The following is a 25,000-nucleotide window of genomic DNA, read 5'->3' on the forward strand; positions in this document are numbered from 1 at the left end:
GTTTGGATAACCCAGTTTGTGAACGCGTCACTACACCCGATTTTGTTTTCCTGTCATGCGCACTTAGGAAGGGAATAAAATCATTCTTATATGTAGGTTTTCTGTTTACTTTAAATCTCACCCTCTCATACGTTCTAATGATGACTGTGTCAAGAAACGGTAAAGAATCCGTCTATTTCTCTTTCTGTGGTGAACTGTATTTTGTTATGGACTTTATTCAGTATTTGTAATACTATGTCTATGTGCGTATATATATATATATATATATATATATATATATATATATATATATATATATATATATATATATATATATATATATATATATATGCTGGTACATTGTGACAAGTTGATGAAGGTGGAAAAAGAAGTCACGGGTCTAGTTCCGAGTTCCTGAGTTTATTCCTGACCGGTTTCGCTCTATGCTTCTTCCTCTGAAGAAGCATAGAGCGAAACCGGTCAGGAATAAACTCAGGAACTCGGAACTAGACCCGTGACTTCTTTTTCCACCTTCATCATATATATATATATATATATATATACATATATATATATGTATATATATATACACATATATATATATATATATGTGTGTGTGTGTGTGTGTGTGTGTGTGTGTGTTTAATATCTTCAATCAGGAACTGATCTACATTTCTGATGGAGTGAAACTAGTTTAGTTTACTGGTAATTTAGTAAAAATAAAAAGAGAATAGGAAAATATTGAGCCGTCCTAAGAAGATTTGGTTTTGGCAAAGAGAGATCAAAGCCCATTAGTATTCTGTTGATGAGCAACATGGCCAATTTTTTCCCTCCCGGTGTCTGATGGTAGACTTTCATCAACGCCGTAATAATGAAGATGGGAATCCAGAGAACAAAAAAAAAAAAAAAAAAAAAAAAAAAAAAAACTCCTGGTCTCTCGCTCGGCTAGTCTGAATTATGTTATTTTTCTTTTTAAATATTTTAATAGATATATTTTTTCTACTCAACATTTTTTTTTTTGCTCCCATGATTTTATATAATTATATTGTCGTGTCCTACATGACGTCCGGTTAATTTTCCATAGTTCTCATTTATAATATTATATAATTTTTCCTTTACGAACATATAACAACACTTTAACTTACGTTGTATGAATGTTTCTGTTCCATATTCTTTTCTATTAAATGTTTTTTCTTTAATTTCATTTCACAGTTTCCTTCGGGTTTCCTCCTCTTATCTTCTCCCTCGTCTCGTCTGTCCCAAGATGAGATTTTTATCCAGGAATTGCCCAATTTTTTTTTTCATTTGGTCCAAGCCATCTCTCTCGTCCTAATTCTGTTTCAAATTACTCTTTCTTCTCTCCTGTTACTCTTATTCTTATCTTCCTTTTTCTTTTGATCCTCTCATTCGCCTCTAGTTAATTTTTTTTACTATGTGTTATTTTAATTTTGTTTACCTACATCATTCTTTCGTATTCTGATTTATTCTTTACGTTTGTCTTCTCCTCTTTTCTATTATTTTCTCTCTTCTTATTATTTTGATCCTCTCATTCGCCTGTAGTTAATTTTTTTTGTTTACTATGTGTTATTTTAATTTTATTTCCTTACTCTTTCGTATTCTGATTTATTCTTTACGTTTGTCTTTTCCTCTTTTCTATTCTTTTTTTATCTTATTATTAATGGGCTATATCAACCCAGAGATCTATAAGCATATTTCAGTCCTTCAAAGTAGAAAAATTCATTTTACTTCATGCCTGCTTCAAGAATGGAAGGTTACAGAATATATGAATAAAATCGTCGGACGGCAGCCAGAATAAAAGTGAAATCTACTGCCACTAGGGAAGGGGCTTGTTGATACAGGCAGAAGGTAGTGAAAGACATTACACAGGGTTTGACTCTTTATATGAATGTGTGTGTGTGTGTGTGTGTGTGTGTGTTTGTTTGTTTGTGTGGGCGTGTGCGTGTGTGCATGTGTGTGCTCATTTGCTATCTAGATGGTTTGCCACGAAGAAAAATAAAATCACAAAGCGGCAACAATAATAAAAAAGTACCCCAGAACACGGGTGAAAGAAAGTCTACGCTTCAACTACGCCACATTTCAAAACACGTCCCCCCAAAAAAATGCATGTACATAATTTTGTATATGACTTGTAGTGTACAACAAAGGAGCAAAGTTCTTAGGGTCCTGTCCGTTACTCTCCATGTGTGTGTGTGTGTGTGTGTGTGTGTATATATGTGTTGCCATCACCGGCATTGTAGTCCCAAACATAGCGCCAACTAAAGCCATCTTCGCAGCCGTTTAAGACCATTTTGTCAGAATATTTTGCGAAAACACAAACGAATACACACAAGCTCGCCCTCATTTACATATGTATTCATATCTATGTACATATATATGTATATATATATACATATAAAGTGTTGCACAAATCCATAATCCTATGAAACTTATTAGCCTCTTTTTACCATATCTATTTTTGTCTTTATGTTACTTCTTTTTGTGATTTGTCCAATTGAGAGTTCCGATGAATATTGGAAGATTATTTCTACCCAGAAAAATCAAACTTTAGAGAGTTTGAAAGCTTATATAAAATAATAATTTCTGATTCCTTTGATGTCGTTTTTGAGAAATTATGCTTGAGGGAAAATCTCCTCAGACACTTATACAACATATATATATATTTAAGATTATTTCAGACAAATGAGAGAGAATGTGGGTGGGGAAGGGCAAACGAAGATGTGTTAGGAATAGTTTATTGCCCTAACGTTGCGACCAACTTGGTCTTCCTCTGAAGAAGACCAAGTTGGTCCCAACGTTAGGGCAATAAACTATTCCTAACACATCTTCGTTTGCCCTTCCCCACCCACATTCTCTCTCTATATATATATATATATATATATATATATATATATATATATATATATATATATATATATATTTATATATATATATATGTATAGATGTATATATATATATATATATATATATATATATGTCGATGTGTATATATATATATGTGTGTGTGTGTGTGTGTGTGTGTGTGTATGTGCTTGTGTGTGTGTGTGTGTGTTTGCGTGCGCGCGTATTGTTTTCCTCAGATGATGTCACTTTCCTATTATAACTTTTTCTCTTTCAAACTCTGATATTTATACTTATATATATATATATATATATATATATATATATATATATATATATATATATATATATATATACACGCATGTATTAGCCTCACTATTTCGATCATATTTTGAGCAGATTGCTGACACATAACTATTTTTTTTCTAACCAATATTATTGTTGTCCTCCAACCAGCACATCGAGGACGAGCTCGTGTCAAGGAGCAGGCTAAGATTCAAGGCTCTTCCGGAGCACGACCTCCAAGAGCTGGAGTGTAAAGCGGAGCATCCGACTTCCTACTTGACCCTGCACGACAAGGCCACCCTTCAGGTTCTGTGTAAGTGTCCCTGATACTTGTTGTTCGTTGTTGTTGTTCCTGTCCCTCATATTTTGGATTTTCCCTGTGCTATCTCTATGACTCCTCCCTTTTGGATAGAGGCGTTGGGCATAAGAATGGAGGAGACTGCATGAGACCGTAAGGCCTACACTAGGCAGTTCCATGTCCCTTACCACCTATCACCCCATTCATTTCCTCGTAAAACAACTCATTATTTCAGTGTTCACTACATGGTTACTAAATCTATTGCCCACAAGATACCAACCCTCCCTCCCCCTCTATGACTCATGGAACTCCGACATTTGTCCTTGAGACGCGAATAGACGACAAGGTGAGACGTACGACGTCTCTGGTTGCAAGATGTCAGCTGCAGCTCAAACGCAAACCACCCTGACTCTGAGATCGAGAAATAGTTGCACAACGACAGATTCTTCAACAATTGATCAAAAGGCGCGGTCAAGTTGTTCTTGTTGTTGTGATTGTGGTGGTGGTTTTGGTGGTGGTGGTTGTGGTTGTGGTAGTAGTGGTTGTGGTGGTGGTGGTAGTAGTGGTTGTGGTGGTGGTGGTAGTAGTGGTGGTGGTTGTGGTGGGGGTGGTTGTTGTGGTGGTTGTTGTTGTGGTGATTGTTGTTGTGGTGGTGGTGGAGGTGATAGTTGTAGTGGAGGTGGTTGTGGTGGTGATTGTGGTGATAGTGATTGTGGTAGTGGTGGTTGTGGTGGTGGTGGTGGTGGTGGTGATGGTTGTGGTGGTGGTGGCTGTGGTGGCCAAGGACTCGAGAAGCAGGAACCAGACAAAGGCTTTCTCCAGGTCTTTGAAGGACACAAGACAAACTATAAGTAAATGAATGAATAGATAAGAAGGCCAAAGAATATATGAAGCAAGTGAATTGATGAATGAGCGAATAAATACATAAATAGATAGTTTGTGTGTGTGCGCATGTGTGTCTATGTGCGTAGACTTGTTTCTGTGTGTATGTATACGCGTATATACGTGTGTACGTACGTACGTGTGTATGAATGTATGTTTGTATATATGTATGAATGTATGCTTGTATATATGTATGTTTGTGTGTATTTGCGTATGTATATATGTTTGTATTTATGTATGTATATATGTTTGTATATATGTATGTATGTATGTTTATATGCATGTATATATGAACATGTATATTGTCTTTATAGATGAGGGTAAGGATCCTACACTAGGGGGAGCGTGGCTGCGGCCGAAGCACTCACCTTTGGCCTTTGCGATTGGACTGTTGGGACACTAATAGGAATCTGAGAGGAGTGCAGGATTCGAACCCATAACTAAGCAAATGCAAGACCAACCCGCTTCCGATTAAGCCCTCACCTTTGGTCTTTGCAATTGGACTGTTGGAACTGAAGGTAACAGTCACTAATAGGAATCTGAGAGGAGTGCGGGATTCGAACCCATAACTAAGCAAACGCAAGACCAACCCGCTTCCGATTACGCTACCAGCGCCCATAAGTAAGTTGCTGGGATATTGGAAACGGCAGAGGCCGTTATCAGCATAATATTAATGTATGAGCCATAAAACAGCCTTTGCAAAAACCATAACAACGGCGTAATAACACACAGCTGTGAGAAGAACTAATATGTAAGACTGAGTACGAGACGTTGAAGTTATCTCGCCAATGATGTTTTTCTTATACTTGGACAAAGTATATAACTGGATAGATGTGTTGATAGGATCACTCCAGATTATGCTGCAACACAGCAATAGATTCAATAGTTGTAGAACTACTTCAAAATATCTAGGACAACTGTCGTGGAGAAGGAACGTACAGGGAATGAAATATAGAAAGAAAGAAAGAAGGAAAGAAAGAAAGGAAAAAAAGAGGTTATGATGGCTGCTGGAGAAAAAGGTGAAACAAACAAGTGGAGTGGAACTGAAACTCGTGGATAATAATATTCCAGTATCCTGGAAGTAAAGGCAAATAAATAAACAAGCAAACAAATAAATAAATAAAAAACAAATGGATATACAAGTACTAAAGATAACAGATAACCATTACCGAAATATCTACTTTTAGGAAACCAAGGATACATATCTATACGACAGTGCTAAGATCTGTTCTCACACATAGCAAAGAAAAGTGGAATATATCGATTAAATAAAAGACGACAAGAGGCTGTAATACAACTCGTTAAAGAACTGCGATGGAGAGGTCGAAATGCTGTACTAACATAGAGAACGAATTGAACGTTGAACTAATATTGACGTTCATTGAGAGAGATGAGCTACGTTCGAGCGACCGCCTGATAAGAAAGACACCCAGTAAGTGCCCGGTCTTCTATTACCCAGAAGCCCCAAGGAGACCAAGACGACCCAGAGGACGATCTCGGAAGAGATGGACAGATGGTGTCGAAGTGAGAAGAGAGATATTATGGAATGTGGACGAGAATGAGAGTTTCTGGAATCGAGCCGAACGGGAAATTTTTTATGAGTCGCCACTATTGACATGATATTCGTCCTATCTTGTTATAACTTGAAGATGTGAAAATTGCTTATACCTTATATCAACACACGTTTCTAGTATATATGTGTGTATGCATGAGTTCGTGTGTGTGTGTGTGTGTGTGTGTGTGTGTGTGTGTGTGTGTGTGTGTGTGTGTGTTTGTGATTTGTGTGTGTTTTGTCTGTGTGTGTATGTGTTTGGTTGTGTATGCATGTATGTGTGTGTGTTTATGATTGTGTGTTTTGTCTGTGTAGGTGTTTTGTCTGTGTGCGTGTGTGTGTTTGGTTGTGTATGCATGTGTGTGTATGTGCGGATGAGCGTGTTGATCTTCTTTAGGCATTCACAATAGAGTCAGCTTTGTTTAATCTACACACTTTTGACACCTTACAAAGGTTTGTTACATTTACTAGTGAACAGTATTGTTTTAGTAAATATGAACTTCGTACTGAACGTGGTTTCTGTCGAGATTATTGTAATCCGTTATCTTCATTGAATAGAATTATCAGGCGTTATTTAAACATAAATTTGAAGATTAACCATTGTACTGAGGGACTGAGTAGATCTAAAGATAAGGACGATAAACTGTATAAACTTTGACCAGGGCAAATCCGAATCGATGTCTTTATACAAAAGAAAAACATATCACAAGCCTGAAAGGTATTATTTACACTCAGGACCTTTAAAAATGTAATCAAACACGTTACCTGAATCACTTGACGGCTATTGCAGTGGAATACATAGGCTCTATAGATATTATTATTGTATCATAATGGCTTATAATCCTACTCACCACTTGGCTTATTTTATGTTACACAACAAAGCGTTTGTTATGTACCTAGCTAGTCCCCCATTGTGAGGCAACTTTCTTTTGTAAACAACTAAACTTCTATAAGATCGTCTTTTGTTTTAGACAATGGGTTTCGTAGAGAACGCTACCAGTTTCAGGAAATGTTTGTTTCTTTCACCTTTTCAACTTGTTTACACCGGAGATCTGATCTAAAAAGTTGTCCTTTGAATTATCTCTGGGAGACGTACTTGATTCAATTTGTTTGAAATTGTCAGTTGCTGACAATTGATTAGAATAAACACCATGCGAGGTCGAAGGCTTTATTAGTACGACGTTTCGCTTCTTACAGCTTCATCAAGCACATCGTCATGGCACACATGACTGAGATTGAATAAGATAATGAGTTGGAACGGGGGTGGTCATTGGTCAATGGACAAATGCCCCCTCATCTTGTTTTCTCCCATTTTGTATTTGTTCATCCCCGGTGGACAAATGACCTATACACAGACAATTGTTCCCCGGTGGACAAATGACCTATACAGTACACAGACAATTGTTCCCTCTCCTACGGGGGGAACGGGGTGGTCATTGATCATTGGACAAATGCCCCCTCATTTTATTTTCTCCCATTTTGCATTTGTTCATTCCTGGTGAACAAATGATCCCTACACAGACAATTGTTCTCTCTCCTACAGGGGGAACAGGGGTGGTCATTGTTCAGTGGACAAATGCCCCCTCATCTTATTTTCTCCCATTTTGCATTTGTTCATCCCCGGTGGACAAATGATCCATACACAGACAATTGTTCCCTCTCCTACTTAACATTTCCTAGGCCCCAGTGTCCTTCCCTTGTTCCCTCGAAATCTTCCTATTTATTCGTAGGCCTCGAATTCCAGGTCTCTGGCCCCTGCCTCTTGAGCCACGACACAATCCCTAATAAATATCCCCTAAAATAGCCCCTTTTATACACAACTATTTTTTCATTTTCCTCCAGACTTCTCATCTCCCGCAAGCACCAATCTCTCGAGGGTGGGTGGTCTTTTCGGGGTAGTCCATAATCCATGGACTTATAAAGCTGTTAATAAACGAAACGTACAAATATAAGCTCCGACATGTTCCCTAAACTTCATTTGACTCCGCAGACCCGTGTAGACTAAAGGTTTGAAAAAGGTTTTGTAATTCTTTGGCTGCATACTTGATTTTGGATCTTAGAATATGTCGAAGACAAATGCATCTGTACAGAGGAATCCTATGAAGTGACCCAATCAGTATGGATAGTTACCATATGTCGTTGCCCAATTAACTTATTTCCATTTTTCTTTACAAGTGATCCCAATATTATATTTTGACAACCACCCTTATATAAGAGTTTCGTTACGTTTCCATACAGGTAGGTACATACAAAATATCTTGATAAGAACATAAAAGGAATATATACGAAAAATAGTCGAAAGCCTGAGGCAACAGCGAGCAACGGTGAATAGTTTTGTCACCACAAAAAAGACATGTTCAACACAGTAATACACATTTAAAAGAATGAATAGATAATGCAGATTAAATTCGTGTCTTCAATATTAATGACGCGTTTCATACACAAATCACATTTGATTTCCGGAAAGACAGACAGACATGACGTCACATTATTTTAAATTTTTTAGATATCTGTATAATGAAAGAAAATGAGAGATCATCTGCCTATTAATTATATATAATTCATTAGCAGATGATCTCATATTTTCTTTCATTATACAGATAACTATAAAAAAGAAAAAGAAAAATGTGACGTCATGTCTCTCGTTCTAGAAATCAAATGTGATTTGATGTCTCCATTTACATGTTTATTCTAGGAATTACGACGGTTTAATTTGTGTGGGATGTGATAATATATACAACACGTGCACACACACACACACACACACACACACACACACACACACACACACACACACACACACACACACACACACACACACACACACACACACAGATAAGAGTTCCTGGCCGCCACTACGGCGGTCCGGGTTCAAATCCCGCCAGGGCTGAAATAATTTCAGTATCGCTGCGCTGCGATTCGTTACTCCAACTCTCGTGGGCAGGAGTTGGGTGTGTGTGTGCGTGTAAAGTCACAGCATTACCCATAGATCGGTCATGCATGAACTCTGAGCTCTCTTTCAGTGGGGAAATAGCTGTCGATCACGAGTCCAACACGTGATGCAATGCGATGGTGGTGAATTTCTCTCTCTCTCTCTCTCTCTCTCTCTATCTATCTATCTATATATATATATATATATATATATATATATATATATATATATCTTTCACACACACACACACACACACACACACACACACACACACACACACACACACACACACACACACACACACACACACACACACACACACACACACACACACACACACACACACACACACACACACACACACACACACACACACACACACACACACACACACACACATGTACATGGTGGATATGATATGAAATGAATGCATCCAAGTATTTAAAAAATGTGAGGGAATAAAAAATGAAGAGAGAGAGAGAGAGAGAGAGAGAGAGAGAGAGAGAGAGAGAGAGAGAGAGAGAGAGAGAGAGAGAGAGAGAGAGAGAGAGAGAGAGAGAGAGCGAGAGAGAGAGAGAATGTTGACAAGATGATAGTTTCTGGACACAGCAACAGCATGGATGGGAAAACGTGTCCATCCAGCCACCCCAGCGCGGGACATCCACCGCCAAATCCACTTTCATTTGAGATTGATTCAGGAAAACGAAATAAGTTTCCATCCCCCTTGCAAACACTTTTTGCTCTCGCCATTCCCCGCTTTTTTTTTTTTTCTTCTTTTTTTTTCTGACGTAGGCAGACTGGCTACATCGTGGAGGGGGGTGGGTGGAAATGAAGGGGAAAAAGTAATTACACCAAATAAGTTGACCTTTCAAATGCTTATGGTCTTGTCAATCTACCTATTTTGCTGTTGATTTTTTTTGCTATTCCATCCCTTCAAGCCCAGCGACCCACAAGAGTTGATGGAAAAATAGAAAGAAAAATTTGTTGGAGTGTATTAGTCTATCGTAGATTTGATTAAAGAAATAGAAATTGAACAAAATGGAGTTACATGAGTCAGTGTGGGAGTAGAAACATGTATTCATCATTTTACCCAGTGATTTTCAATCAGGGGACCGTGGGAATCCCCCCCAGGGGGTAATGCCAAGAATTTAGGGAGTCGTGGAGACTCCCAAGGGGGTCATGGCAAGAATTTAAGGGGCCGTGAGGACCCCCAAGGAGGTCATGGCAAGAATTTAGGGGGCCGTGGGGACCCTCAAGGGGGTCTTGGCAAGAATTTAAGGGTCTGTGAGGACCCCCAAGGAGGTCATGGCAAGAATTTAAGAGTGTCATGGCAAGAATTTAAGGGTCTGTGAGGACCCCCAAGGAGGTCATGGCAAGAATTTAAGAGTGTCATGGCAAGAATTTTGGGGGCCGTGGGGACCCCCAAGGAGTTCATGGCAAGAATTTAAGGGCCGTGGGGTCCCCCAAGGGGTTCATGGCAAGAATTTAGGGGGCCGTGGAGACCCCCAAGGGTGTAATGCCAAGAACTTAAGGGGCAGTGGGGACTCCCAAGGGGGTCGTGGCAAGAATTTAAGGGGCCGTGGGGACCCCCAAGGGGGTCATGGCAAGAATTTAGGGGGTGGGGGGTCATGGGCTGCTGCTGTTAAGGGGCATTTAGACGGCCAAACGGTTTGGCAGACCCGGTTTGTCAAACAAGTGTTTGAAGTGGTGTCTGACCGTGTGAATAGGGTATTTGGTCGTGTTTGACGACCAAATACCCCATTCACACGGTCAAACAGCACTTCAAACACTTGTCTGACAAACCGGGTTTGTCAAACTGTTTGACCGTGTAAATGGCCCTTTACACATTATACATTTGTATATAAAATAGTTTAGTGGTGTAAGGTAAGCATATCGCAAAAATGTATCAAATATAAGGTAATTATGTTCACCAACTTTGTAATATTATTACTATTTTTACTATCATCATCAACATTATCATCGTTGCTATTATTATTATTATTATTATTATTTTATTATTATCATTATTATTATTATTATTAAGAATAATTATAAATAATAATAATAATAATAATGATAATGATAATGATAATGATAATAATAATAATGATAATAATAATAACAATAATGTTAATGTTGAGGAAGGAAGAGAAAAGACAGAAGATAGGGGTGAATGGAGAATGGTTGTGTATGGATGATGCTGTGATGCATAGAAGTGGGTGGGGGGTGGAGGGGGGGGGGCTAAGGGAGTATGTGTGAATGATATTTGGACGCTGCCCGAAGGGACTTCTCCCCGTTTTCTCTTTTTCTGCATGAGGGAACGGAGAGGTGACGTCGCCGATTAGATGAAGCGGCCTTGCTGTGGATGTGCTATGTCTCGCTGCATTTCTTCTGTGGGTGAGATGCAGGGATGACCCGTCATCTAGGAGAGAGGGAGGGAGGGGTGGTGAATGGGAGTGGAGTATGTGGAGGATGAAATGGGTGGAAGTGGATTTATGCATTTGACTTTGGCTACTTCCCTTGTGAGGTGGGGGAGGGGGGGAAGTCCTTGGTATATATATTATTGTCATTATTATAATCTATGATCATTATTTTACCTTTTTTTTTGGTGTGGGGTATGGGAGAAAAATGAGGGAGAGTAATTAAGTATAAGCACGAAGGGGGAAATGGAGTAAAAGAGGCTGTGGACGAAGGGGGAAATGGAGTGAAAGAGGCTGTGGACCCGAGTTATAATAGGGGTTTTACACAGTCAAACGATTCGTCGAACGCGGTTCGACAGACACGTGTTTAAAGTGACGTGTGAATGGGGTATTTGGGGTCTAACCAACATGTTCGACAACCAAATACCCCGTTCACACGTTCACACATCACTTTAAACACGTGTCTGTCGAACCGCGTTCGACGAACCGTGTAAACTCCTCTTAAGAGGAAGAGATGAGGGGAAATGACCACTGAAATGTATTTTGTTGTGAACAGGCGATAGGAAATGTAAAACAGGTATCGGAGACATAATGGGAGTTCTATGCATGAATGTGATTGGATGCTCGAACGGTAATGAATGTTTAGCCAAGATGAGAATGTATAGGACAGAAGTCATGCGTGACAAAATTGGTTTTGAAATTCTATTACAGTAATAAATAAATGAATGAATGAATGAAAATAGATAAATAGATAAAATTGATACATGGATATTTAAATAAATAAATGAATAGATGAATGAATAAATAGAAAAAAATTGCAAATAGTACAAATATCGTGGCAAAATTAGTTTTGAAATTCTATTACAGTAATAAATAAATGAATGAATGAATGAAAATAGATAAATAAGTAAAATGGATACATAGATATTTAAATAAATAAATGGATAGATGAATTAATAAATAGAAAAAATCGCAAATAGTAGAAAAATCGTGGCAAAATTTGTTTTAAAATTCTATTACAGTAATAAATAAATGAATGAATGAATGAAAATAGATAAACAAGTAAAATGGATACATAGATATTTAAATAAATAAATGGATAGATGAATTAATAAATAGAAAAAACGCAAATAAATAGTAAAAAAAATCGTGGCAAAATTGGTTTTGAAATTCTAATACAGTAAATAAATAAATAAATGAATGAATAAATGAAAATAGATAAATAGTAAAATGAATACATAGATATTTGAATAAATAAATGGATAGATGAATTAATAAATAGTAAAAAAAATCGTGGCAAAATTGGTTTTGAAATTCCTTTACAGTAATAAATAAATAAACGAATAAATGAAAATAGATAAATAAGTGAAATAAATACATAGACATGTGAATAAATGGATAGATGAATTAATAAAAAATAAGAAAAAAATCGCCTGTTAAAAAACAAATTATGACAGATCAAAGATAAATCAGAATCCATAGAGGCAAACACCCTTGCTTTAATTAAGCAATAATTACATGTATATTAAGTAACATTGGCTTTCAAACTAGCACATTCTGTTGACGCATAGGATTCTACAAAGGGGAGGAATTGGTGCAATGTGTATTGAGAGCTGTCGACCTCAAATATCAGACTTAAGTGATGATTTGATAGAAGTTCAAGTAGTCAGTCTCATTTGATTACCAGGGGTCGCTATCATATAAAGGATTACCGTAACCAGAATTACCGAGTAATAGTAGAGAGGGAGACACACACACACACACACACACACACACACACACACACACACACACACACACACACACACACACACACTCGTGGCGCAGTGGTGGAGTTACCGCCTGTCACTACGGCTGTCCAGGTTCGAATCAAACTCAGGGCTGAAATAATTTCAGTATCGTTGCGCTGCGGGTCGTTACTCCAACTCTCGTGGGCGGGGAGTTGTGTGTGTGTGCGTGTAATGTCACAGCATTACCCATAGATTGGTCATATATGAGCTCTGACTTCTCTTCCGGGAGGGAAATAGGTGTCGATCACGAGTCCAACACGTGGTCCAAGACAATGGTGAAATACACACACACACACACACACACACACACACACACACACACACACACACACACACACACACACACACACACACACACACACACACACACACACACACACACACACACACACACACAAACACACACACAGAAAGAGAGAGAGAGAGAGAGAGAGAGAGAGAGAGAGAGAGAGAGAGAGAGAGAGAGAGAGAAGCACTATTCTAGAAACAGGTTTTCCTGAATACCTGGTTAGTTACCAGATAGCGTAATTGGAAGCGTGCGGTCTCGCATTCGCTTAGTTATGGGTTCGAGTCCCGCACTTCTCTCCGATTCCCAGCAGTGACTATGTGTTACCTGCCCCGACAGTCCCTAAATTGCAGCCACTCAGCGTCTCCTGGCGTAGGCTCTTCACCTTAGTTACCTATTGTGCGAAAAGACACGGGCCGCTGAGCATTGGGTCGCTTGGTAGCCTAGTGGATACCGTGTCGAACTCATGAGCAGGTGGTCATGAGTTCGATTCCCGGGACACCCTGTATGCTTCTTGTATTGGTTCCCAATAGCCCTGATCAGGCGGGGAGGCGACCCAAACATCGGCCTAAAAAAAAAAAAAAAAAAAAAAAAAAAAAAAAAAAAAAAAGCGGCTTGTCACAACGGACAGGTCTTGCTCTACCAGGGGTTTCTCACTTCCCACTTCGTGGGATGATAAGAGAGTTGCTGTAAATTATCGATATGTTGATGTAGTGTATGATAACAAGTCTGAGAGAGCGAGCGAGGTGAGCAAGTTGAAGTATATGCATAAATAGGAACGAGAATGAGATGCAGAGCGGTGTGTTTTCATATATGCAATGCACTACAGGACTGGTTTTGGGAGAAGTATGCACTTGACTTCATCGCGTTGAGTTCTAAAACTTGGTGTATTCCGCGAGATAACAGACATAAACCTGTGAAGTACCGCATAAAAGAACGAATTGAGCTTAACATTTTTGTCCTTTTTTTGTTGTATTTGTTATTTGTTTGAAAAGATGGGAGTGCGGAATAGTCAGTCTCTCCCCACTCCCTTCCCGAGGGGTCAAGTTAGAACAAATGGAATTTGGTGGTTATGTTATGAATTGGAGGTTTATTTGTAATTGGTTCGGGAATTGTCTCAAACTAGTAGCTAGTCTCTTAGTTTCTCACGCTTTAGCGAGAATAAAGTTGGGCTTTTGCAAGGTGCAGATGATCTTACTAGAGTTTAATAAGAAACTTTGGATGGTTTAACGGTGTTTTTTGAGAAGAAAAACAAATTATGACATTCCACTCCTTACATGTACAAGGTCACTTCTACTCTCTTACATTTTCATATAGACCAACAGATCGTCTTCGACTATCACTGGGCAAGCTTTGAGTAATGCAGCAACTAGCCAAGAAAAAAAAAAAAAAAAGCCAAACACAAAATGATTTTTTAACTAATGTACAGAATAACTTCTGATAACAGCTTTCTCACATATTTCCCGTGGATGTACATATCTTCCTTGGCCATTACTGAAGAAACATTAAATAATGAAGCATGTAGCATGAAAAAACGACCATGATTGAAAACTACACCAATGAGATGTACAAAACACCTTCTGATAACAGCTATCTCACATTTTTATTCTGTGGCGAACAGACATTCCTCGACTGTCGCAGAACAAAAAAAAAATGAGAGCTGCAGCGACTAGCTCAAAAAAAAAAAAAAAAAAAAAAAAACTGACATATACAAAATTGTTTTTAAAAACAGTTTTCTCACTTTTTTCGTCCGAGGACAAACGGGTCTTCACCGATCATCACTGAACAAGCATTAAATAATGGAGTGACTAGCGTTAAAAAAAAAAAAAAAAACACTTGAACATTATACCTATGGCGTATACAAAGTACCTTTTGATAACAGTTTTCTCACATTCCCCGGGGACAAAACAGGTGGTCTTCCCCGATCATCACGGAACAAGCATTAAATAATGGAGTGACTAGCGTAAAAAAAAAAAAAAAAAAAAAAAAAAAAAAAAACTTGAACATTATACCTATGGCGTATACAAAGTACCTTTTGATAACAGTTTTCCCACATTTTTCGGGGATAAAACGGGTGGTCTTCCCCGATCATCACGGAACAAGCATTAAATCATGGAATGACTAGCATTAAAAAAAAAAAACAAAAAAAAAACACGAACATTATACCTATGGCGTATACAAAGTACCTTTTGATAACAGTTTTCTCACATTTTTCCCGGGGACAAACAGGTCTTCACCGATCATCACTGAACAAGCATTAAATAACGGAGTGACTAGCGTAAAAAAAAAAAAACTTGAACATTATACCTATGGCGTATACAAAGTACCTTTTGATAACACTTTTCTCACATTTTTCGGGGATAAAACGGGTGGTCTTCCCCGATCATCATGGAACAATCATTAAATAATGGAATGACTAGCGTAAAAAAAAAAAAACTTGAACATTATACCTATGGCGTATACAAAGTACCTTTTGATAACACTTTTCTCACATTCCCCGGGGGTACACAGATATTCCCTGGGCTTCGCTCAGCTTCGGTGAGTCTGTGGATCCGGAGCACGTGAGGGAAGGAGAAGATGTGATCCTGGTATGCACCATCAAGGCCAACCCACCCGCCGTCCACCTCAATTGGAGGCACAACGTAAGTCCATCTATCTATCTATCTACTTCCACCCCCTCCACCACCCTCTCCTTCCTCTTATCTTAGCTCCTTCATCAGGAGATAAGACAGCGTAACTATTTTAATCGTAGATTAGTGATCATGTTGTCTATGGTAGAGTACTGGGCTATTCATTCAACTTGTCAACTATGTAACAATTATACAAAAACTATAAAAAAAAACAATAACAAACAAACAACTATGTAACAACCAAAACAACTATAATAGTTGCAACAACTATACCAACTACAACAACAGCTATACCAAGCAGTGGGGAGAACAGCTTCATCCACAGCAGAAGCAACTGCAATGGTGGAAGCAGTAGCAGTTAGAGGAACATCAGCAGCTGGGAGCAGTAGCGTCACTGGGAGCAGTCAGTGTAGGAACACAAGAAATACAGCAGGAACAGCAGAAGTAGCAGTCAAGAGCAGCAGCGAAGCAGAAGCTGAAGTAGTGGCACCGGTAGCAGTTAAAGCAGCAACATGAGTAGCAGTGATGAAAAATAAAACAAAATAGCAGATGTAGCAATGGGAACAGCAGAAGCAACAGTGGCGGAAGCTGCAGCAGTCATGATAATGGAAATAACAACAAAACTAGTGGTAATACAAACAACAATAATAGAAGCGAGTAGTAGTAGAAACAGCAGCAGTGGCAACAGATGCAGCAGTAGTGATAGTAAGAGCAGATGTAGATTTATTATTCTATTAGAAGTTGTATAAGAAAATATATACCACGAAGGGAGACGAATCAGGGGGAAAGAAGTCAGCCAATATTGTTCTTATGTTCGAAAAGGATGATGAGTAGAAGCCACAGGACCGCAGGCTAATAAGCCTGGCCTCAATCATAGGAAAAATGATGGAAATAATAACAAGAAATGCCAGAGAACGTCCCTTAAAGCATGTGTTGAATTGGCAACATGATTCTGCACATCTCAAGGTAAAATTTCACCATCATTCCGCATGAAGACTTGGTTCATCTACCTACACGCCTACTGAGAATTAATACATCTTTTCCCCTCAAAATTACGTTTACCTTTTTGGAAAATTTCATCACATCAGCAAGACCCAAAAGCACTCTGAAAAAAAGACTGCATTTTTTTTTAATAGTTGATTACTGAATTATGGTATATGACCTGTACTACCTAAGGGGGGAAATTGTCCTCATTCTCGTCACTGAATTCTGGGACATAACCTGCTCGTACGGACAGATACCGGAACTCTACCAGGATCTGGTAGAAGTTCTATCCGGTGAAGTTGTCCTATTTCTGATCACTAAGTTCTGTTAGACGACCTACACACAAGGAGAGATGCTCTAATGGAATTTCTATCCGGGTAATATGTCCTCCTGGTCACTGAATTATGGTACACGGCCTGGACCCCCAGGGACAGATGTTCCAATGGAATTTTTATCTGGGGAAACTGTCCTACTTCTTATCAAATGTGGTACATGAACCACACACACGGACAGATCCTCTACTGGGACTCCTGTCCGGGGAATCTGTCCTGACCACTGAATCCTGGTACGTCACTTGGACCCCACGGGTAGGTCACTTACCGGAACTCTTGTCCGGGGAATCTGTCCTCCTGTTTTTGAAATCTGGTACATCACCTGCACCCCACGGTCAGATCACCTACCGGAGCTCTTGTCCGGAGAAACTGTCCTCCTGGTTACTGAACTCTGGTACACGACCTGCACACACACACACACACACACACACACACACACACCGAAATTTCGATTCGGGTAAACTATCCTCTTTCTGGTCGCGAAAATCTGGTCCATGACCTGGACACAGACATCCTCTACCGGAATTTCTATCTGGGGAATTTGTCCTCCTACTTCCGTCGTTTCACGTGCGACGGTTGGGAGATTAATTGCCACAACTTCCGGTTGGTTTGCTGGGCCTTGTGGCAGAGGTTTACCCCCGGTGTTGGCAGTGTCCAGGGGGGAGCCACCATGGGGGAAGGCGAGTGGTACGAGGGTTTTTCCTCCGCTTACTCGTTTCTCACAAATAAAACAAGACAAGACTAAAAATATGAAGTACGACAAAAGAAAACAAGACAAGAAAAGATGAAACAAGACAAAGCAGGACAAAGCCAGAAGAGATGAAACAAAACAAGACGAATAATGAAATAAGACAAGACAAGGACAGAAAAAATGAAACAAAATGAAAGACAAGACCAAAATACAGAAAACAAGACAAACAAGACAATACAAGAAAATATAAAATAAAACAAAACAAGACCAGATAAGAAAAGACAAAAACAGAAAAATATTAAACAAAACAAAAAACAAAACCAGAAAAAAAACAGACGAGACAAACCAATACAAATGAACCAAGCGAATAAAGGATCAAATTAAAACAAAACGACAAGAAAATGAATACTAACATGGGTGCTGGAGAGCCACGATGCTCGCCCTGGGGTCGTTCAGAAGGGCAATCATGTCGAAAGGCTTCCTAAGTACCTCGACAAACAAACTGTGAGTATGTACAGTGGGTAAGTCAATAACTGAAGTTATCGTTATTGCTGTTTTAATTTTGTTAGCCTTAGGATGCCTCTTGTTACAGCTGTAGTCATATCTGACACCGTTACTGTCATAGTCATTATCGTCATCATCATCATTATGATCATCATCATCGTCGTCATTATTATTATCATCATCATCATCGTTGTCATCATTATCATCATAATTATCATCATCATCGTCGTCGCTGTCGTTACAGTCTCACGTCGCAATTATCATCATCACCATCATCGTCTTCATCATTATCATCATCATCGTCATCATCATCATAATCATTATCATCATCTTCATCATCGCCGTCGTCATCTTCGTGTGTATGTGTGTGTGTGTGTGTGCGTGCGTGCACACACGCTGTGAAGGACCTAAGCATCCCCATTAACAATGCACAATAGAACAATGCATCTCTGACTAGCAGGTGACCAAATGGACCGCGACTAACATACGACCAATTCGGTTCGCGAATGACACATACCCTCTCCACCAAGGAATTAAAATCCTCATTTCCTTCCACCCACCAGAACGCACCTCTGGAGGAACGCCACATCGAAGCTTCTGTAGGAGGCGAAGAAGAAGGCGAGGACGAAGAACCCGGAGGAGGAGGAAGAGGAGGAGGAGGAGAGGAAGGAGGGAGTATTGTTATGTCCGGGGGAACCCTAATCCTCCGGAAAGTGGGCCGGAAACAGTCTGGACGGTACTCCTGTCACGCCTCGAATTCACTCGGCGACGGGTCCTCTGAACCGCTTAGACTTGATGTCAAATGTAAGTATTCACAAACCGTCCCTCCCCCACGCACACATGTATGTGTTTGTGTAATTAAATAATTGTAATATACAGGAGAGGAAGAACGCTCTCCAATTTATAATACCTAGGCTCAAAGTCATGTAACGTGTGTGTGTGTGTGTGTGTGTGTGTGTGTGTGTGTGTATTTACCTAGTTGTATTTTACGGGAAGGGGAGCTATGCTCGTGGTGTCCCGTCTTCATATCTCATTTTATCTAAACTGTTTTTAAATTCATGAATTGTTTTTGCACACACCACTTTTTCGTTCAATTTGTTAAATTGTGTGTGTGTATGTTTGTGTGTGTGTGTGTGTGTTTGTGTGTGTGTGTGTGTGTGTGTGTGTGTGCGTGTGCGTGTGTGTGTGCGTGTGTGTGTGTGTGAATGTGGATGTGTTGTGGTAGAATTGTTGGAAACGTGTGTTTAGATTATACAGAATCAGCCACTTCAGGGGTTAACTAAACAAAAAAAAAAGGTTTTATATTTTACATCTATATTTCAAAGTGAAAGAGAGAGAGAGAGAGAGAGAGAGAGAGAGAGAGAGAGAGAGAGAGAGAGAGAGAGAGAGAGAGAGAGAGAGAGAGAGAGAGAGAGAGAGAGAGAGAGAGACTGTGCCGAGGCTCGACAGTGTTTTTTAAATGTTCATTTTATTGGTTTCATTTTTTGTTTCGTTTATTTCCTTAATCGTTTATTCATTTAAGTTTATTCATTTATTTTCCTCCTCCATTCATTATTTATATCTTTACTATTTTTCATCTATTATTCACTCGTTTGTTGATTCATTCTTTCATTCATTTAATAATTCATTTATTGAACCTTTGTTGATTTATTGAGTCATTTATCTATTTATTTATTCGTTCATTTATCAATTCATCTATTATTGATTTATGCATTTATTCATTCACATCAATTTGCTATTTCTTTATGCACATATTCATTTAATATTTTGTCTACATATTCGTTCATTCATTTCCTCGTTTATTTACTACAACGAGAAACGAAAGAATGTAATCCTTTGATATAAATTCATTCATAAACTCAATTTACAAGTTATGAGAATCACGTCCTGTAAAATGCAATGATACAGCTCAAAAATCAAAGTTCATACAATGGCAACACGCACGCACGCACGCACACACACACACACACACACACACACACACACATACACGCGCGCGCGTGGACTTTTTTTTTTTTTTTTTTTTTTTTTTTTTTTTTTTTTTTTTTTTTTTTTTTTTTTTTTTTTTTTTTTTGTGAGGGGAGGGAAGAGAGATGAAAATCCCGCCACAGGGCCAATTTTGACCCAGAAAAGGTCATTCATGTGTTTCAACTTTTTGTTTTATTTTTACTCGAGAGTGATCAATAACTCTATGGAAGGGCTTGTGATTACTTAGATCTGAAGAAGATCTTTGATAAGATACATCACAAGAAATTGATATGGAAACTGAAATGCATGGGGAGACTTAAAAGGACTTCGTTTAAATGGCTGAAGGAGTTTATGGATGAGTAATTAATGAGGACGGTTGTGAAGGACGAGACGAGAATGAGAGGAAAATGACAAGTGAGATCTTACAAGGAGTCCTTTGGGTACGATTGGTTTGGTAAACATTTAAGCAAATTTATTTAATCATGATATAGATATTTTGAAGAGAATGGGAGATGCGGATGTTTGTAAGTTGATACGAAAAGGTGCTTTGATACGAAATGGATCCAGGAATGGAAAATAGTATTTAAATTAAAAGTGTATACAAGATGGCGGAAATGGGCAAAATTAGGAAAAGGTTACTAAAATACAAAGCCGAAAATGAAGCAGTCACATACACACACACACACACATACGCACACACACATATACACACACGACTCGTGGCGTAGTGGTAGAGTTCCTGACTGCCACTACGACGGTCCGGGTTTGAATCCCGTCCAGGGCTGAAATATTTTTAGTATCGCTGCGCTGCGGGTCGTTACTCCAACTCTCGTGGGCGGGGAGTTAGGTCTGTGTGTACGTGTAAGGTCACATCATTACCCATAGATCGGTCATATATATGAGCTCTGAGCTCTCTTCCGGGAGTGTAATAGCTGTCGATCACGAGTCTAACACGTGATCCAAGGCCATGATAAATCACACACACACACACACACACACACACACACACACAATATGTCACTACGGCGGTCCGGGTTCGAATCCCGCCCAGGGCTGAAATAATTTCAGTATCGCTGCGCTGCGGGTCTTTATTCCAACTCTCGTGGGCGGGGAATTGGGTGTGTGTGTGCGTGTAAGGTCACAGCATTATCCATAGATCGGTCATACGAGCTCTGAGCTCTCATCCGGGAGGCTAATAACTGTCGATCACGAGTCCAACAAGTGATCCAAGACCATGGTGGTGAATCACACACACACACACACACACACACACACGCACATGTTGTTAGTCTTACCATTACCTTTCCCTCCATTACCATAATCGTCACTATTATCTTTCATCATTATCTTCTTCCCCCTAGACGCGCCCGTGTGTCAGTCGGCCAAGGCTGTCACATACAAGGTGGGGCGTCTGCGTGACACGGAAGTGACGTGTCAGGTGTCAGCCAATCCTCCCATCGTGGCCTTCCAGTGGACCTTGAACGCCACTTCCGAGGTGGAGCCCGTCGATATCCCAAGGGCAAGGTTCACCTCGACAGGCACCAGAAGGTAAGGACAAGTCTTCAGCATTGACTCCTTTTCATGTTGTGGAGTGGGATGACGAAAGGGGGAGTAAAGTTGAATGAAAATGATATAAGTAGATAGAGATAGATATAGATAGATAGATGGATAGACACATACATAAGTAGACAGAGGACCATAGCTATTAGCCGAAATATAGAAGTTATACTTTCTTCTAAGTTTCCTTTTATTCCGATTGTGGGTTCTTTGTGATTGTATTCTTACAAATGTGCTACTACATTTTGTCCAAGTGATATATATATATATATATATACATATATATATATATATATATATATATATATATATATATATACATATATATATATATAAGAGAGAGAGAAAGGAAAGAGAAAGAGAGGTAGATAGAGTGAGAAAAAGAGGAAGAGAGATAGGTAGATAGATAAATAGACAGATAGACAGAGAGAAAAGAGAGAGAGGGAGAGAGAGCAAGAGAAAGATTATAACATATAATTCGGCTATCCATCTGAATCTTAATCCTTCGAACCTGCATCACATTCCATCGCCTCAGTGGAGACTTTATTTTACTTCTTGACCACGCGGTTCATGTAGTTATCTCTGTCTCACCGTCTCTACCATTTAACCTAACCTAAACTAACCTATCCTACCTTAACCTAACTTACTCTATATTAACCTAACCTATCCTAACATATCCTAACCTAACCTAATCTGACCCATCCTAACCTAACCTAGCCTAACCTATCTTAACCTAGCCTAACGTATCCTGACATCCTAACCTAACCTAACCTACCCTAACATCCTAACCTAACCTAGTCTAACCTAACCTAACCTATCTTAACCTAACCTAAGCTAACCTATCCTGACATCCTAACCTAACCTAACCTATCCTAACATCCTAACCTATCCTATTCTAACCTAATCTAACCTAATCTGACCTATCCTAACCTAACCTAATCTGACCTATCCTAACCTAAATTAACCAACCCTAACCTAACCTACCATAACTTAATCTAATCAAACCTAACCTAACGTACCCCACCTACTATAACCTAATCCAACCTACCCTAACCTAACCTCCACAGCGGAAAATTGTCTTGCTGCATTGCTTTTGACTTGAGGAGGGTGACTGGAGACAGGGATGACCCTTCATCTTCCAGGAGGTAAGATGAAAGGGACAACAAATGGGTGTTGAATGTATATGGGATGGGAGAAGGGTCTGTGTATGTCTTGGCTAGGCTACCCCACTTATAAGTGGGAAAGAGCCTTTTGGTATCCACATATATACTTGTATATATACAGTATGTATTTATGTATGTATGCATGTATGTATTTATGTAGACAACTTTATGGATGGGGATGACAGGTGGTGATGGATACGGAACTGCCTAGTGTAGGCCTTATGGTGTCTTGCAGTCTTCTTTATTCTTATGTTCTTATGTATGTATGCGTGTATGTATATATGCATGCTTGTATGCATATATGTATATATACATATGTATGTATATACAGTGTGTATATTGATTGGGGTGGTATTTCTATAAATCTTACATCCTTTTTCGGTCCCTTTTTGATATCTTACAAACGATTCCTTTCCACCAGTCATTAGCTCTTCATGCCATACTGCCCAGGATAGAGGCACGAGACTCTTCACAAGGATAGAATCGCTGGTAAAATGCAGCCCATAACAACAGCAATGCTGTACATAAAACTCGACAGAGCCAGGCTTCTATTTCTTCAGCAAATACCCCATCACATCCGAGACTTTTTTCCATTTTTCATTTCATTTATTGCATCCCTAATCCCCACTCGCCTTAAATCACCCTCCCAGCTCTTCTCCGTGATTCCAATATCATGTAATGGGTTTTAGGAGTTCAGAGAAATACTCACTTCACCCACAAGGAGCTGGTATATGAGGGAACTCGTGCATTGGCTGGCTATCCCTCGTGTAAGTGGGAAAAATCCTATTGGGAGAGAGATACAGCTGGAAAGATTGTCAATCCGTGTCTTGTTCATCTCTTTTGGATCTAACAATAATTTAGTTTTTAGTTGTCGAAAGTACAGCTATGTTACTTTGTTCTGTTAGCCGTTTGTCTGTCTTTCTGTCTGTCTGTAGCGTTGACACGCACATTTCGGCCTCCTAACCTGCTTTGATCATAAAGCCTCTTCCAGTAAACATAAACTGTAATCATACTGTAGCACTTTATGAAGATGATTCCAAGGACGAACCCGATAAATTTTCTTGGATCTAAAAGGTCAAAGGTCAAGGTCACAGTGATGCAGGCTGTCAGTCGAGGCTCCAATACGTCAAAAATTGTGCCCGGTACATCAATCTGACCAACGTTTATGATCGTTTCTCCTGATTAATAAAGTATATCTTCTCTTATGTAAAGCATAGAATGGATGATCAATTATTATGAGTTGTATGGGTGATAGGTATACATATTGTTTTTCTTTTTGCCGGTGAATCACATTGTAATGTTTGCTAATACCAAATTATTTGTGCTTGCGTGCGCGTGTGTGTATGTGTGTGAGTGTGTTTATGTGTGCGTATTATGTTTGTTTCTGTGTGTGTGTGTGTGTGTGTGTGAATATACGTGTGCGTGCGTTTGAGTGTACGTGTGTGTGTTTGCCTGTGTATGCATATGTATAGACAGACGAGGAAAAAAGATAGAAATAAAAAAAACGTATACTAAGTGTAATTCTTTATATTTCAATAACAGTTAAGTCCCCAGAAACTTCCACCCGAGAAAATACTTTCCAATCTTAATCATCTATTTCTTTTTCTTTATATATATATATATATATTTTTTTTACCGTGGAAATCTATTGAGACAAAAGTTTATTTCTTGCAGGCTTACTGACAAGTCTAAAAAATGAAATAAAAATGCAGAAATAGTTATTAGATTTTCTCGATTGTAATAGATTTATCAAATGTTAATGTGTTTGAAGTGTCCTTTTTTTGAGTCCAAGTCATAAACGGGTGCGAAAAATCAGTAAGAGAGTTTCAGATCCTTACAGTGGTGGGAATGTAGTGGTTGAAATCTGCCAAAGGTAATGACACACTTT

The 25,000-nt window shown here is 39.1% G+C and overlaps 1 protein-coding gene across 1 annotated transcript in view; it reads left to right on the forward strand.

The window, feature by feature from the left end:
- LOC143020517 (uncharacterized) overlaps nucleotides 1-25,000 on the forward strand; it is a 573,089-nt gene that overhangs the window by 497,117 nt on the left and 50,972 nt on the right. The window contains exons 10-13 of the mRNA XM_076176946.1: nucleotides 3,295-3,436; nucleotides 15,795-15,925; nucleotides 18,988-19,228; nucleotides 21,754-21,940. Coding sequence (XP_076033061.1) covers nucleotides 3,295-3,436; nucleotides 15,795-15,925; nucleotides 18,988-19,228; nucleotides 21,754-21,940 — 701 coding nt within the window. The remainder of the gene's footprint in view (nucleotides 1-3,294; nucleotides 3,437-15,794; nucleotides 15,926-18,987; nucleotides 19,229-21,753; nucleotides 21,941-25,000) is intronic.

The sequence above is a fragment of the Oratosquilla oratoria genome, chromosome 40 (assembly GCF_046742065.1).
Source record: "Oratosquilla oratoria isolate Oo_2021 chromosome 40, ASM4674206v1, whole genome shotgun sequence".
NCBI lineage: Eukaryota > Metazoa > Arthropoda > Malacostraca > Stomatopoda > Squillidae > Oratosquilla > Oratosquilla oratoria.